The 18,151-nt window shown below is 42.0% G+C and overlaps 1 protein-coding gene across 1 annotated transcript; it reads right to left on the reverse strand.

The window, feature by feature from the left end:
* Window positions 1-225: 225 nt before the first annotated feature.
* Window positions 226-6,287, reverse strand: LOC147641243 (pentatricopeptide repeat-containing protein At2g27610-like). Its single transcript, XM_086819545.1, has 4 exons — window positions 5,773-6,287; window positions 5,607-5,683; window positions 4,657-4,826; window positions 226-4,478 (listed from the first exon to the last, which is right to left on the reverse strand). Exons 1-4 carry the CDS (start codon window positions 5,996-5,998, stop codon window positions 479-481), a joined length of 4,473 nt encoding a protein of 1,490 aa, XP_086675671.1. The 5' UTR covers window positions 5,999-6,287; the 3' UTR covers window positions 226-478.
* Between the last annotated feature and the right edge of the window lie 11,864 nt (window positions 6,288-18,151).

Consider the following 18,151-nt stretch of genomic DNA (forward strand, 5'->3'; position numbering starts at 1 on the left):
AGGCAACACATTGGTATCGTACTGTTGGTGGGCCTTTGCTGGAGTGATTAGCTCCATTCAGATTGATCCAATATGTACTCTTCACGAATATAAAACTCTGTTTTGTTAAATATCTCGCTAAACTTTGAGAAGCTACTATGTACCACCAATTTACACAAATTACTGATTATGTCCAGGCCTTCACACAGATCAAAGCCCGAAGTAAAACCATCAAAACATACACCATTCACAACATATTATTTGGTTATAACACAAGGCTGATACAGCACATCCACTACCATACCCTTTGCTGTGTGCATGTTGTTTATGTACAAGGGTGAGATCGTGTATTTGACCAGTTGCATGCAAAGCAATTGTTGCATGTAGTGTTGCTGACCTAGGGCATGCTCGTGTGGGAGAGAAACTGATGTGCTCGCTTGAGCTTTGAGCACATTGGTCTATAAGGGCACATACCTGAAAACTCCTAGTATCTGTGTTTTCAATGTTTACCTTCAAAAGTGTCTCTACAAGAGCATACTCCATCCTTGAACTCATGAATAAAGTATGTGTCTGTGATTACTATCTCTCTCCTTTCAATCTTAGATATAATCTTAGTAGCATTGTGGCAATCTAAACACACGCGAAGGTTCTTTGATATGCGGATGGTTGTCCCCTGAGGTGTACTGATTAGGCCAAACGCGAGGGCTAATCTCTCACAGTGCCCACATAAGGTGTCTTCCTTGTCTTCGGCTGAAGAAGGCTGCAGCACTGAGTCTAAGAGAGGAACATAACCTTCTTCCTTCATTTGTACAGTTAGTGTGTCAAGCTTTGCATAGATGTCTCGACTGCATGGATGGCTTTGGCCCCCCACAATAAAATCATGCACCACATGGTCTATCTCGATAAATGCTTTTCCAGGTTTCTTCCATGCATTTGCAAATTGTCTCAACTCTTCCACTTCATCTGCATCTTCCAGCATGCCAAGATGGACATACATGCTTGACATGAGGGCATATCCAGTAGCACTTCTGAAATCCACCAAGACAACCAAATTAAAGCACCGTTTGGCAAGCTGCAAATCACCAAAATTTCTGCAGTTGCTGAGTAACGATGTCCAGCCTATGAAATTGCACCCAAAGGGCACAGTTTCTAAGCAGTCTTCTGCATCACTCAGGTTACCTGTCCTGCCAAGAAGGTCCACCATGCAGTCATAATGTTCAACCGTTGGCACAATATGATAGTCCTTTCTCATTGACTTTAGATGGTAATAGCCTCTTTCAGATAGACCTACATGACTGCAAGCTCTGAGAAGATGAATAAACGTCACACTATTTGGTCTCAAACCTTCTTGTTGCATGCCCTTGAAGCATTGCTCGGCTAGCTCATAGTCAAAGCCCTGGGCATGTCCGCCCATCATCGTGTTCCACGTCACCAGATCGCGCTTGGACATGTTTATGAAGATACTGTAGGCATCCTGTACACTCCCACTTTTCGTGTACATTAGAATAAGGGAGTTGCCAACAAGCACATCAGACTCATACCCACTCTGCACTACATGGGTATTAATAACCTTCCCTTGATCAAGGGCTGCAATGCCTGAACATGCTTTCAAAACGCTTACATACGCCACCACATCTGGGACCACGCCCACCTGTTGCATTTTCCAAAAACAGTTTAGAGCCAGTTGCTCATTCCCCGATTGAGCATATCCTGCAATTATTGTGCTCCATGTCACAATGTCCTGATCTGGAAGCCTCTCAAATGCTAGTTTGGCATCTTCCAAACTCCCACATTTGACATACATGTCAACAACATTGTTGGCAATGTACGTATGCAATGCTTGACCGGATTCAACAATGAAGGCATGCATCAACTTCCCCTCATTTAAGGCTGTGTTGCTGGCACATGCTCTCAGAATGCTCGCAAGTGTCCTACCGTCTGGTTCCACACCCTTTGTTTGCATCTGTTGCAAGACTTCAAAAGCATTCACACAATGCCCATGCTCTGCATATCCAATGATTAATGCACTCCAAGCCGCATCCTCTTGAATTGGCAATCTGTTGAACACGCTGACTGCATCTGCAAAACTCCCACACTTGCTGTACATCTCAACAAGGGCACTCCCAACAGATGCATCCGACTCAAAACCACTTTGTATAATGTTGTCATGTACCAGCTTGCCCTGAAATACATATGCTAAGCTTGAACATGTCCTCAAAATACTGACATATGTGATACGATCTGGCTTTACACCATCTTCCTGCATTCGTTGAAAAAGCTGTAGAGCCTCTGGAGCCTGCCCATGCTGGCAATATCCTGAGATCATCGTGTTCCATGTCACCACATCTCGAACAAGGAACTTTTCAAACAGGGAATGCGCATCTTGGGGGCTTCCACATTTCACGTACATATCAATAAGGATATTGCCAATAGTAGCATCCATCTGCAGCCCACTTTCCACTATTAAGGCATGTATCAACTTACCCTCATCAAGAACAGCTATGCTAGAACATGCTCTCAGAATACTGATGAATAAGTGTCTATGTGGTTCAATGCCCTCATCTAGCATACAATAAAACAACCTCAAGCCATACTCCCCACGTCCATTATAGGCACAGGCTGCAATCATGGCACTCCAGATCTCCACGTCTTTCTTCGTTGAGTTTTCAAAAATGGCTTGAGCATCATCTAGGGCTCCACATCTTGCATACATATCAATCAAAGTGCTGACAATGGATGCATGAGAATCCAAACCAATCCTTATTACATGTTGATGGATGAACTTGCCTTGCTCTACATCTGTTAAAGCTTCCAAGCAACTGATAAGAAGTTCAGATGCTGGCTCCACACCCTCCTGTGGCATTTGTAGAAGGAGCTCAGCAGCTTCTTCACCATTGCCATGTTGGGCATATCCTGCAATCATTGCATTCCATGTCTGCACATTGAGCTTTGGCAGTCTCTCGAACAGCAAAAAAGCATGCTCAAGGCTTCCGCACCATGAATATATGCCAATGAGTGTACTACCAATAAGAATGTCTAGCTCGAATCCATATTCAATGATGTTGATGTGAGCTATATGAACTCTCTCTAAAGCTTCTAGTTTCAGACATGCATTTAGAATGCTGAGACACGTGACCTGATTTGGCGTTAATCCTGACTGCTGCATTTCCAAAAGAAGCTCAAAGGCTTTCTCACCACAACCATTCTGGGCATGTCCTGCAATCATTGCATTCCAAGTAACCACATCCTGCTTTGGCAGCTTGTTGAACACCCTACTTGCATCGTTGAAACTACTGCACTGGCAGTACATGTCAATAAGGGTATTGCCAACATATATGTAGGCATCAAATCCACATTCAATGGCATGCGCGTGCATGGCTCTGCCTTGATCTAGAGCTGCCAATTTGGCACAACCTTGAAGGGCGCTTGCAAATGTGATCTCATCTGGCTCAAAGTTGTCCTGCCGCATTTCCTTGAATAGTTGGCAAGCCTCCTCACTGTGCCCATGCTGGGCATAACCTGCAATCATTGCATTCCATGTCACCACATCACAATTTGGCAATCTTTCAAACACTCTCTTTGCATAGTCAACGCTCCCACATTTACTATACATGTCAATGAGAGTGTTACCGACAAAAACGTCTGCCTCGAAACCACTCTCAACTGCATGGGCATGAATGACTGCAATCCAATCCAAACTAGTTTCTGTGCTTGCACATGCTTTCAAGATGTTAACAAATGTTACCTGATTTGGATGCATTCCCTCTTGTTGCATTTGCTGAAAAGCTCGAAAAGCCTCTTGGCCAGATTCATGTTGTGCAAGTCCAGCAATCAATGAGTTCCAGGACACTACATCCCGCACAGGCAGCCGGTCAAGCACGCAGCACGCTGCCTGAACTTGTCCACACTTGGAATACATGTCAATGAGGGAATTGCCAACAAACAGATGCTCTTCAAGGCCAATTTGAAATATATGGGTATGAATCAGCTGGCCCTCAATGATATCACCTGTGCCAGCACAAGCTTTAAGAACTGCAGCAAAAATGTGCCCATCCGGTTTTAGCTGTGATTGCTGCAATACGTGATACAATTTGATAGATTGCTCATCATGTCCAAGCCTGGCATGTGCTGAAATGATGGCACTCCATGCATAAATATCTGGTGACGCTAGTTTTTTAAACAGACGATTTGTTTCTGACAAACTTCCACACAAAGCAAACATGTGAATCAGATGGCTGCCTAGAAAATTATTCAGCTCTTGCCCACATCTTACAACAAAACAGTAGATGTTCCTGCAAGAGTTTAGATCCTTCCTGCTGATACACTTGTCCACCAAGAAGTGCAAGACGTCATCTGATACATGTACCCCAAAATTGTCCATATGCCTATCCAAGATGTCCCCATTTTGATGTTCTTCATTAGCCGGGCACTCTTCCACTAGAAATTTCAAAGCCACAGAGTACCAAAATGATTCCAATAGTGAACTGTCACCACCCAACCTGCATCGCCCAGACACTACTCATAGCATCAGTAACCATAATCTCTAGCATCTTATCAGCATCATATCAAAATGGATCCAGCAAGAGAATCGTACGGGCCATTTGAGCTAGAACAAACATTTCAAGAAGCTCCCATTGCAACTAAAATTATCAAGCCCAAACAAAAAAAAGAATGCACCTGATTGGAACTTCAAAGTTTGCATGTGCATGTTGCAGGCTCCCTAAGGATGCTCCGCTTGTTTTGACTTGCTGTAAGGTGGATAGAGCAAACGTTACTCCCGGAGGCTTATCAAAGCTTGACAATGTCTTTGTTGCGGTGAGCACATGGTTGGCAATACTAGGACATGTCTGTGAAACCCACCAAATGTTCCCTCAGGAGAAGCAACCATTATTTGAGTGCACCAAACAAGGAAAAAGGAATGTGAATACTTGGGTACAAAAAACTAGTTAAGGCATTGCACTTCTTGTGTTTTAATCTCTCTCGATTAGCCCATGCAATAATTATAAAAGAAAAAGATTATATCTGTGTACATAATTCTAGTAGTCTTTGCTCTTGATTGGTCTATGCACATAGTTATTAGCCTACATTAGATAATGCAATGCATGTTTCATTATCTCTCAGTCAGTGTGTGTGTGTGTGTGTGTGTGTGTTATATGAACTTAAAGATGTTTAGGATTGATGCTAGTGTAACAACAAGTGTATGCATGTAACGTTGGATTTTTTATTTCAGCTAGGGGTTAGTGTAATATGAACTTAAATGTGTTTAGGATTAATGCCTAGCTTAACAAGTGCACATCGGTGTTTGTGTATGTTATAAGAACTTGCATTTGTTTAGCTTTTAAGCTAGCTTACCAAGTGTAAAGAGACACTATGGGCTTGCCACAACTTTTTCACGGGTGAGTGTTGAAATACAAAAGTAATTAAAGATCCTAGATACTAAAGATATATTAGCACAAAGATATAAAGATATGGGCAATGTTTAGAGTATAGACTCTCTAGCAGCTCAACCATAGTACGTAACACTACTTTATTTAAGCAACAGAAATTTTCAATTTTGTTTGGTGGGTTAAACTTATTAGGAACACATGGAAGGGCAAGCAAACAATATGCCACACATACATAAGTACCTGGTCATATGAGTTATGTAATGTCTCCTTGGCAGAACACTTCGCCCAAGACTGTTGTTGGGGGGCCAATAACTTACCTGCAAGAGCAGAAAATGAGTCCAAAAGGAAGACAATGGCAAGGTAACCGGGGGGCAGCAACTTATGAGGTACTGGGATTGTCACTCACCTCGTTGCAATCGCAAGAGATGCTCCTGGTGAGGGGAGCCATGGCAAGGGACCCTAATGGAAAAAACAGCTGAGAAGTCCAGGCGGGCTTGAAATTGTAGAGGAGATGGTATCGCCGGAGATGAAGCGAAGCCTTGCCCTTGCTGTTGCTGCTTTCCATCCTCTGACCAAGTGAACTGAGTAGGACTCCTCCTAGGGGATGGGAAGATGCTCTCTACTAGCATCATTCATGGCGCCACTTCACAAGCCACCTTGGTTATTAAGAGGGAGGGGGAGGACAAAAGGACAGGGAACATTGTTTTGATGAAGACCACACCATGGTCATTTGGGAGTACATAGAGCCTAGGCAGGTGAGGGGCGGCTATATACTGCGGAGCCCTAGAATTTCTAGAACTACTTCGCTAATAATGCGAGAAAAATCACTCGGAACCCAACAGCCAAGGGCTTCATTTGATGACGTCTCACGCCTCGGCATTTGTGGAGCAGGAGTGATTATTTTTATAAAAGAAATAAGGTAGAGGCTAAAGCTTAAGGGGATGTAGAAGGCCCCATTCAGGTTAAGGGGATGTAGAAGGCCCCATTCAGGTTTAAGATAGATTTAAGATAGCAGATCAAAGACCAAAGACGGGATAGAGTTTTGCATGCACACTTTCCAAGAGGGTAAAAGGATAAATGCACAAGAATGAGAAGGGCCGAGAAACAAAGATCAAAAGATTCGAGAAATGATTATGGGAACTAAGGAAAGGTGAGTATAGAGTTGCTAGAGGAATTTGCGAAAGGATTAGAGCAGTCCAAGAATACTTGGAAACACAATTTGAAATGAGTTGTTGGCAGGTGAACCAAATGTAAGGGTTCATCGCCAATGGACTGCCAGCTCAGCTCTAATAGCTGCTAGCGATGCCATAATGTTCCATCATGATCAGGAGCTTTGTTTGGATAACAACTTTTCTTTAGGGGCCAACTGGTAGTTCTCGATTGAGTCCATGTAGGTAGAACATAGAAGGTGTATTGGGACAAGGAGAAAGAGAGTATATGTAAGTTTTTTTGAGTTTGGACACACCTCAATGTGGCATTGTATTAAGCTGACAGACTCAATTGTTTCTACATAAACATAATCACAAGGAGTTCCTATCTAGCTTGTTTATACTCTGGAAAGAGAATAGTTTACTGTGTTGTTTAGTGTACTGAGCCTCTTGGCCATTCTATGAAATATTTTGTGAACGCTCTTTTTCTACATTATGAGCTATCTCATGCTAGTGTTTCTCACTTCTATCTCTCATCTCATCTCAGTAATCCGAATATGCTAGTGTTTCTCACTTTTATCTCTTATCTTGTTAATAATATGAATATGCAGTCTTGAGTCTAATCCAATTGTGAATGAGAATAGGGTTGACTGGGACAAGCAACTCCACTCTACATTGTGGGCTTTCCAGATACCCTACAAGAACATGACTGGCCTCACACCTTTCAGCATGGTGTATGATCTGGAGGGCAGTAGTGCCCATGGAATTCTTAGTGCTTAGTCTCAGGATAGCTATCACGGAAAGGTTGAATCCATAAGACTCAAAGAACCATAGAATTCAAAAGTTGCTCGGAATGTTTTCATTTCCTCGAAATGTTAAGCACCCAGCAACTATGGTGGTATATTCCAGAGATTGCACTCTTCACTCATTAGAAGCCCTTTTATAAGTGCCATTTTGTGGTGCAATAATTTGGAAATGTGAGGTGTCAAGAAAGCTTGGACAATATGTGGGCAAACATTGTTGTGGAAGTGGAAAGGTCTCTTTACTACCTTTGGAAAATCCATCTCCTACAATGGTTGAGTTGTTACTTGGTAATGATAATGCAAGTAAGGAATACACAAAGAATGTACGCTCTTATAATAATGCCTTGGTCGTTTCATTGGGTGCTCACTTGGATAGTCAGTTCACCAGAGGAGGGAGGAATATTCAATTTTTGATTCCATGGTACCACCTATCATCGTGTTGGTTCTGTAATACCTGATGAAACATGAGATGCGGCTCCTCGATTTGCCCAACTTTATGTGTATGATACAGAGCATGAATTAGAGAGAATAGACTTCATGGGATGTCCTCTTTAAATCATAACGTACTTGAAAGGTTGCAAACAATGATGTATGGACATAATCTGTATGCCCGTGCACTTCATTCAATGAGAGAAATGTTGCTGTTAAGTCCACATGCAGATTTGAGAATGGTCATCTCACTGAAGCGCGATCAACCTCAAGCCAATACTTGGTTCCTACGGGAAGTGAGGTAGCAGCCTTGGGCCTTATTTACTGACATACCAAAAGCTAACCTTACAGAAAATTGTCTCCTTCTCAGGTCAAAAGGTAATTGAAGCATAGTAGGTATACATGTTATCATGGAAATAAAGGCATTGTCTCCAATGTTTGTACCTGTAATGATTTTTGCTTCTATCACCTTTGAGTTAAATTGCTTGCATATTAATCTGGTACCATTACAAAGTCCCCGTCGAGGGTCCAAATTGCGGAGCAGCATGATAGGAGCATTAATCTTTAGAAGTAAGCGGTCAAGAGGGTAATTACCACCTAAGTTCAAATTGTTCAAGTACTCAATTGGATACAATATTGCGTCATTCTTGGAAGAAACAACCGAATCTGCACTGAGGCATTCTCTTTCAAGACTGGGCAACGCACTTAAGGCTAGTTCATTGATTTCATCAAACCTCTATATTTCGTGGTGCAAGAATAGCACGGTCTTTGAAGAAGAATGCATAATCCTCCACTCTCTGAAGATCTTTGTATACCCATTCTACCAAACTCAAAACAAAGTTGCCATGGATCAACATTTGTGGTAGAATAACCACTCTGCCTTCCTTGTTTGGTTGGCCTATAGAGCCATCTCCAATTTGTAATGTCCATTTGACAAATTCATGTTCTATACAATTATAAGCACTTTGTCTAACCCACATGTTTTGGGTGAGCTTTAAAACATTCATATATCTCCAAATGTGTGACCGGCAAAACATTGCATCAAAAATATCCTCATGCGATCCCTTTGGCACAACCGATAAGATTTGCCTGAAGTCAGCACTAAAGAGCATAACTTTTCCACCAAACACTGTATCACTTTGTATAGTGTCTTTCAATGTCCTGTCCAATGCTTCATATGCATACCGATACATCATTGGAGCCTCGTCCCAAATGATTAACCTTGCAAGCTTCAACACCTCAGCTAATGGGCTATTAGCTTTGATTCCACATGTGCTAGAAGCATCGAGCACCGATGGGATTTTGAAACGTGAGTGAGTTGTACGACCATTTAAAAGTAACAATGCAGTTATTCTAGATGATGCACATGCCAAGGCAACTTGTTTCTCTCCACGCAATTGAGGTAGTAAGGCATTGTAAAGATATGTTTTGCCTAATCCACCTAGTCCATCAAGGAAAAAAACACCACCCTGGTTCAAAGAAACAGCTCTAAGGATAGTATCAAATGCTCTTGATTGACAATTATTTAGACTCCTTTCCATGGAAACAGACAAATCAGCCTGCTGAACAAAATCAAATATCATCTCTTCCATCAGCAAACCATTGTTGACAATGGCAACACTTGATCTATTAGGAATAGGCAACCCTTCAAAATCAGCTAGCCGCTTTCCATATTGTTGTAAGAGGTCTTGCATGTGCAACAAAGCCTGATTCTTTGCTATAGAATGACAAACACCAACATTGGCACACCCTCTTTGCAAGGAATGGAAAAAATCTTCTGAAAGTTCTATGGAGAATTTGTTCCAAAGCTGTCCAGGGTATATAGGCTCACAAAAAACCATTATAATGACAAACAATTGACACAGTTAGAATCCTGTATTCTGAATTGCAGCTTCTTGTAGACACATATACCACTCCTCATCACTCTCCAACATTCCTGTGGCTTCACATGCAGCCCTAAAACAGGGATACAAATGTCCATTCACTGTTCGCAAATTCTCATGCGTAAGTAATATTGCTCACATGCACTCGGACTAACATTATACATATGTTCGATTATATTTTCCCTTTTCCTTTTAGTCCATGAGTGAAGAGCTGAATTCCACACCCACTTGCAAGGGAAATCAACATATAGTAAGCTAGCCAGCATGCCTCTGACGTAGACACGTACCGTGCATCCAATTATTGACTAACCTCATCAAGTAAGCAAGATTCAATAGCATATAAGCAAGCAGCATAGAGAAGAAGGGGAGCAAGATGGCAAAGTGCCTTATGGTAGGTCGAGCGGGTAAAACTATGTTAACCTATGGAGTGGTTAACATACCCCCTTTTAAAATGGTGATTGTGTCCTTGCATCACCCAATTCGAGGGTGAAGTTTTTGCCAGAGTGGAAAGGTGTGGATGGTTGAGGATATGCCATGAAGTTGGCATGTGAGGTTAATGTTAGCACATTCATCCGCAGTTTCTGCCCATGTTTGGTGTCCTTTTGGTCCCTTCTGCATGGCCCTTGATTGTGGGCTGGCCACCCCTTATTTACATATTTTTTTGGGATTTTTCCCCATCCTGGATGCGTTTTCCCAATCGGCCAACTTTATCATGCCTAGTCGACTAGTTGTAGCATGTCCAGTTGCAGTATATTCACCACAGTTGCTCCATATCTCTCTCTCTTGCACTCTCTACTCAGCACACTCTAGTGCTTATTTGCTTCTGCTATGTGCACTCTTTCATGGTATCATCGCTCCCGGTTCAGCGATTCCCTCTACTGCCCCAGATTCAGCCCTATCTACAGCCCCTTCACCTCTGCGTTTTTCTCAGATTTGCGGCCCTTTGGTTGCTGCATTTTTTGGACAGCCTATTGATTGCTTTCCCTTCACTTTAGCTTCATCGCTTATTACAACCAAAAGGTAATTTCTCATCAGCATATTTCTTCTACTTGGAGTTTGGATCTAGGCGGCCTATTTTTTTCAGGACAGCAGCCCCTCTTTGGTTGCGTTTTCCTCTCTAGTGGACATTCCCTTTTGCAGAGGGGGTATTGTGGTGGTTCGGGCTTTGGTGGAAACCTTGGTACCTGTGGTGGACACTTCTTCCGAGATTGTGCATATTTCTGAGATTGAGCCCAAGCTTTTGCGATGGCTGCCCGACTACACTTCATATGTTCTCTAAGTCTGCAAAGTTGGATGGTTCAAACTATACTTTGTGGAAGAAGGTGAAGGTGAAATCAGCCTTGCGTGGCGTGGATCTCTGGGATTGGCTTGTTACACCTGCTAATGCCACCCCTCCCACCCTTACTTCCAGTGGTGATTGTCGTGTTTTCTCCTTTTTTATTTTAACTGTCAGGATTCTATACTCTCTCATGTGCGTACAGCAGATGTTGCACATGAAGTTTGGAAGGCATTTGCAAATCTCTACGAGATTAAGTCTCCGGGTCAGATTTTGGCATTGGAAAAGCAGTTTATGAACTTATTAATTTTTTCCTTTCCATCTTTATTTGCTTTTATCTCGAAGATGAAAGATCTCTGGGACGAGCTTGTTGTTTGTGCAAGGATATCTCTACAAATGATATGGCTATTCGGCTTCTCTCTAAGCTTCTAGAGAGGTTTGACGCTTATTTTCAATCTCTTGTTTCTTCTCCTTATCCTGTTCTAGTTACTTGGAAGGAAGTTCTCCCCTCCATTATGCAGATTGAGTCTTGCTTTGAGGAGCGGACTGGCACCTCTAGAGGTTCTGATGGAGCTTTGGCTGCGCAAGATAAAGGGAAGAATCAACAGAAGAAAGGGAAAGGGGGTTCTGATAAGAACTCCAAGGATAAAGACAAAAGTAAATCTTCCAAAAACAAGGACATTGAGTGTCATTATTGTGGCAATAAGGGTCATAAATTACCCTAATGTCAGAAGAAGAAGCGGGATGAAGAAGCAAAGAACTCTTCCTCTACAGCGATGTCTCAGACCAAGAAGGATGATGGTATTCTTCTATTAGCAGGTACTCGTATACTTGCTCTTGTGACTTCTTAGTCACAATCATGGATTGTGGATAGCGGTGCTACTGCTCACATGACACCCCATCGAGATTGGTTCGAGGATTTTACTGCCAGGTCAGGTGAGATCACTTTGGGTGATTCTTCTTCCGTGCTAGTGCATGGACATGGTACCATCCCCATATTTCGTTCTTCCGAGGTACTTCTCTGACATTCTGTACATTCTAGATTTGGCATTTAACCTTTTGTCAGTGAGTGCTCTTGCAGCTCAGGGTGCGGAGGTGATCTTCTCTCATTATGAGATTACCATTCGTGATAAGGAGACTGGTAGCATCTTGGCTCAGGGAGTCCAAGATAGTGGTCTGTACAAGTTGACCGCTCTGATTTTTTCTGGTTCTTCTTCTACTCTTTGGCATGCTCGGTTTGGCCATTTAAGCTATCAGTTTCTATAACGAGCTTGGAAGGATGGGTTGGTTAAGGGTTTACCGACCATCAAGGGAAGGATGGGTTGATTAAGGGTTTACCGACCATCAAGGTTCCATCTTCTGCTTGTTCCTCTTGTTTACAAGGGAAGCAACACCGAGCCGCCTTTCCGAAGGAGGTGACACACAGATCTTCGACATCACTTGCTCTTGTTCATGCAGACTTATGTGGTCCTATATGTACCGCATCTTTGAGTAAGGCATTGTACATGCTCGTGATGGTGGATGACTTCGCCAGATATACTTGGGTTTTCTTGCTGAAGACCAAGGATGAGGCTTTTTAGCACTTTTATGATTGGAGAGTTGAGGTGGAAAAAGAGACTAGTTCCTTGGTCAAGGCTCTCTGGACCGACAGAGGGGGTGAGTTTACATCCCAAGAGTTTCAGCAATATTGCAGGACCCATGGCATTCGGAGACAGCTTACTATAGCATATACTCCATCACAAAATGGAGTTGCAGAGAGGAAGAATAGGACCGTTATGGAGATGGCCCGTGCTATGCCTGAGCATTCTTCATTACCTCAACGTTTCTGGGCTGAGGTGCATCTACTGCTATCTACATTTAGAATAGGTCTCCTACTGCTGCTCTTCTAGGTAAAACTCTATATGATGCTTTCCATGGTGAGAAGCCCTCTATTGTTCATTTCCAGATATTTGGTTGTTCGGCGTATGCTCATGTGCCAAAGGAGCATCGCTCCAAGTTGGATTCGAAGTCTCAGCCCCCACCTCTCAGCCCCCACCATGACTTTTCTCGGATACAACACTGTGTCCAAGGCATACCGTCTTTATGATCATCAGGCCGACAAAGTTGTTGTGAGCCGTGATGTGGTGTTCGACGAGACTCCTACATCTTCAGAGAAGGGTGGTGTGCTTCTTCTTCCTCCGCCTCCTCCTCCCTCTGCTTCTGTTACACCTCCAACTGTGGAATCTCAGTCAGATGATGATGATGACTTTGCTCCTCCTCCAGTGAGTTCGAGCATATCTATGCCTAGATGGTACTATCAAACAGTTCATGATTCTGGGTTACGTGAGCTTTCTTCACCTGGTACTATCAAACAGTTCATGATTCTGGGTTACGTGAGCTTCCTTCTGCTCCTTCACCTGGTTCTCTTAGGCGATCTTCCAGAGTTTCAAGGAAACAAATTCATGAGGGAAACATGTTTGTTAACTATGCTCTTATGTCTTCTATTATTAATGGTCCTTCTAATCCCACTTTTGTGGACGAGGCTCTTTCACGAGCCTTGGCGTCGTGCTATGTAGGCATAGCTGGATGCTATTGAACGGAATGGCACTTGGATTTTGGTGCCTTGGCCACTACTACAGCGTAAGGTGATTGGTGCCTTGGCCACTACTACAGCGTAAGGTGATTGGTGTGCGCTGGATCTTCAAATCAAAGTTCCGAGTTGATGGGAGCTTGGACAAGCACAAGGTGAGGTTGGTTGCCAAGGGTTATGCTCAGCGCCCTGGAGTTGACTTCGGTGAGACCTTCGCTCTCCGGCCGACAGCTTGGATGACTACCATTCACACTGTTCTTGCTCTTGCAGGACATCATAGATGGCTCGTATTCCAGATGGACGTCAAGTCAGATTTCCTGAATGGAGAGCTTACACAGGAGGCTTATGTTAATCAACCACCGGGATTTGTTGTTCTAGGCAAACAGTATCACGTGTACTGGCTGAAGAAAGCTTTATATGGTCTGAAGCAGGCTCCATGGGCTTGGTACCAGCGGATTGATGAGTCCTTTTAGAAGCTAGGCCTGCGTCATTCTCATGCAGATTTGAACCTTTATATCCTCCTTGCGAGGGGGTTGACAGCATAGTTGCTCCTCCATATCTCTCTCTCTCTCTCTTGCACTCTCTACTTAGCACACTATAGTGCTTATTTGCTTCTGCTCTATGCACTCTTTCAGTTAAGTGGTATGGTTTGGATTGATCCCCCCACGTTCGAAGCTTCAGGTAGCCTTGGTGTTATATAGACAGCTTGTCGGGATGGCATAAAAGACATAGATGACGTAGAAGTTCTTCATACGAGGCCTCATTCTGTTGTGAAAATGGCTAGGAATATTCAAAATTAGGTAGCTGGTAGAAGCACAATCTACACCTTGTCAAAATGGCTAGGAATCTTCAAAATTAGGTAGCTAGTAAAAGTAGAAGCACAATCTGCACCTTGTGATTGGCAGAATGAGCACCAAGACCACCATGGAATGATTTGCATGGATAGATTATGGTCCAGATCTTCTTGTTGTGATATGATATTATACCTCGAGCTTACAGTGTGATGCCAAGAGACTAGGCTTCTTCACGGAAAATACAGTGAGATGAGGGCAAGGTTTTGTTGCTGTTGAATTAGAGTCAAAACACTAGAATGAGCCTAGCACCAATCTTTACTAGTGTAGTAACATGCTTACAATCTTCAAGACCAAACTGTGTAAGTAGTCTCTATATGTACTTTGACTCCAACATCACAATACCATCATCATGCTCTAAACTATATGCCCAAATAATAACGCAATGAGCCTAAATTTTTCATTATGTCCAAATAATAATGCAATGAGCCTAAATTTTTCATCATGCCCAAATAATAACGCAATGAGCCTAAATTTTTCATCTCAAATGACACAAGTGATTCAACCTCAAGAAGGCTGAAATCTTCTCCTCATTATAGGACGTGTGAGCTTCATGTCATAAATATATAAAATGATGACCAAAAATCAACCTTTAATCCTCTTTACATAGAGGGTACTCTGAGTGGGACTATTACAAAAACCTTTTGCAACCAAGTTTGCATTTATCTTCTCATACCATGCACTGGGAGCTTGTTTAAGGCCATACAAAGCTTTTCATAACATCCATACTTCATACTCATATCTCTTCTCTCAACAAAACCACGAGGCTGAGATACATAAACCTCCTCATGCAAATCACCATTCAAGAAGGTAGTCTCTTGATATCCATTCCAACCATGAGCCAATGAAATAATACGCTTGATTGTAGCTATATGAGACGTGGGTTCAAAGGTCTCATCATAATATATGCACTTCTAAAATGCACAAAGTAGAGATATCCCCTTGATCGATTGTGTCCTCATTAGACCACATATATCACTATGTATAAGCTGTAATTTTTCGGATAACCCTTACTAATCTATCATTTGAGAGTGATGCTTATTGCATCTTGCTCAAAATGCACCCCTCACATACATGTTTGACAAGGGCCTCAAGGTTTGGCAACTCTCACATGATCTCTTGTCTTTTAGGTGCAATAAACTGCCGAAAATTAAGTGAGCAACCATAGCTCCACATCACTTATAGCACATGTGGCAGTAGTAGTAGTTGAACATGATTTATGTGCTAATCTCTCGTACCTTTCCAACATGTACATCTTGTTCGCATTTATCTTATCATACCATGCACTGGGAGCTTGTTTAAGGCCATACAAAGCTTTTCATAACGTCCATACTTCATACTCATATCTCTTCTCAACAAAACCACGAGGTTGAGATACATAAACCTCCTCATGCAAATCACCATTCAAGAAGGTAGTCTCTTGATATCCATTCCAACCATGAGCCAATGAAATAATACGCTTGATTGTAGCTATACGAGACATGTGGGTTCAAAGGTCTCATCATAATATATGCACTTCTCCTAAGCATAACCCTTTGTAACAAGCCTTGCCTTGTAGTAGTCAAGGCTACCATCAGCTTTACGCTTAAGCTTATAAATCCAATACTAATGGCCTTTTACCATAAGGCAATTATGCCAAATACCGAGTGTCATTTATGAGGATATGGGTCACTACATTCAATAATCATTTTCGTATGTCTCCTGAAAGGAAACATGTTCCAATTCATTATATATACTCGTCGCAAGGAGAGCATGATCCACATAATAATAAGATGCGTGATGAGAACCTACATGTGTCTTGTTAGGTAAAGAAGTAGCTAATTTCCTATTCTACAATATTTGCACCAGTCATTTTGACATACTCTTGGACATTTTCATGGTTTCTCTTTCATCGTCCACTCCATCATCCATAATTGCCTCATTAAGCAGGTTCGTGGGCTAAAATTTGACTTGATTTTTAGCTGGCATGGACTAATTTTTGTAGCACCTTGTTGAGCATTCATTTGCTGTAAATATGACAGCCTTGCATTGTACAAAGGTAGGAGTGTATTAAATATGTGTTATGAGCATGCATTTTTTTGGGCATAAAACTATGGGCTGAAATGAGTTCTCAACAAAGACATCTCTACTCACTATCATCTATCTTGTGTCCAGATGGTAGAGTCTATACCCTTTGCTTTCTAAGTTGTATCCTACAAAAATGCATTTTACCAGCTTATCATCTAGCTTCTTGCATTGTTGCTCAAGCACAAGGGCATAAGCAAGACAACCAAAAATACACAAATGAGCCACATAGAGCTTCCTTCCATTCCAAGCTCCATAAGGGATAGATATATGCAAGGCCTTGGTGAGACCCCTGTTTAGCACATAAGTGGCATACATAAATGCCTCCAACCAAAAAACATGAGTAAATCTTGGCCTTTAACCATGCAATGTGCCATGTCCATGAGATATATGTTCTTCCTTTCAACCAGACCATTTGTTGAGGTGTGTAAGGCATCATGCATTGATGTTTTATACCTCTTTCAGCCATATATACATGAATACACTCCCCTTCTTGATCTGTACGAAGGGTGCCAAATTTACATGTAGCCACAATTTTAACAATAGAAAAGAAGTTTCTAAATCATGTAAAAACATTTGGCTTTACTTTTAAACATATCTAGGTATACCTGGAGTATTCATCAATAAAACACACAAAGTAGAGATATCCCCTTGATCGATTGTGTCCTCCATTAGACCACATATATCACTATGTATAAGCTGTAATTTTTTGGATAACCCTTACTGCTCCATCATTTGAGAGTGATGCTTGTTGCATCTTGCTCAAAATGCACCCCTTACATACACGTTTGACAAGGACCTCAAGGTTACATGATCTCTTGTCTTTTAGGGCAATAAACTGTCGAAAATTAAGTGAGCAACGCATAGCTCCACATCACTCATAGCACGTGTGGCAGTAGTAGTAGTTGAACATAATTTATGTGCTAATCTCTCGTACCTGTCCAACATGTAAATCTTGTTTGCATTTATCTTCTCATACCATGCACTGGGAGCTTGTTTAAGGCCATACAAGGCTTTTCATAACGTCCATACTTCATACTCATATCTCTTCTCAACAAAACCACGAGGTTGAGATAGATAAACCTCCTCATGCAAATCACCATTCAAGAAGGTAGTCTCTTGATATCCATTCCAACCATGAGCCAATGAAATAATACGCTTGATTGTAGCTATACGAGACATGTGGGTTCAAAGGTCTCATCATAATATATGCACTTGATTACCATTGATGAAGAAACCTACAAGGTGTGCAAAAAATTTGCATATAATGTAGAGTAAAAATGTTACTAGTAGGGATGCAAAAGTCGATGACAAAGATGATGATGTTGATAAAGCTATTGATGATGAGCTCGAAGATGTGATGCTAACAAAGAATGACAACCCTCTCTATACACCAAATGTATGTGGATCAAACCTAAAATCGAACAAAGACAGTTCAAATTGCCACTCCCTCGGGATATCTACAGAAACCTTACAACATGTGAATAAGCGTCAAATTGCAGTCGAAATTCGAAATGGCTTAAAAGGCATAAAAGCGTTTGTTACTAACGTAGTTAAAAGAATACTGTAGGGTATACCTTCTCCACCAGCTATGCTGCTGAGAGGATATCTCAATATGAGATAATCATGAGAGTAAGTCAAGGAGGTGACGAGGGGGTAAGGGCCAAGAGAACCTGCTTTAATACCAATTGTTGGAGTGGAGACAAAGGTAGCAGCACATAAGCATAATAGATTGATGAGAATGAGTGAAGTACAAGTGAAG

Source organism: Cibotium barometz, chromosome 2 (genome assembly GCF_041138505.1).
Source record: "Cibotium barometz isolate CiBa-2024 chromosome 2, ASM4113850v1, whole genome shotgun sequence".
Lineage (NCBI taxonomy): Eukaryota > Viridiplantae > Streptophyta > Polypodiopsida > Cyatheales > Cibotiaceae > Cibotium > Cibotium barometz.

Bases quoted from the DNA above. Each gene is read 5' to 3' on its own strand.
- LOC147641243 (XM_086819545.1), bottom strand. From the start codon at position 5,998: ATGATGCTAGTAGAGAGCATCTTCCCATCCCCTAGGAGGAGTCCTACT. The intron at 4,827-5,606 runs GTACTTATGTAT...TGGGTTTCACAG, and splicing joins TACATAACTCATATGACCAG to ACATGTCCTAGTATTGCCAA. The intron at 4,479-4,656 runs GTGCATTCTTTT...TGGGCGATGCAG, and splicing joins AACTTTGAAGTTCCAATCAG to GTTGGGTGGTGACAGTTCAC.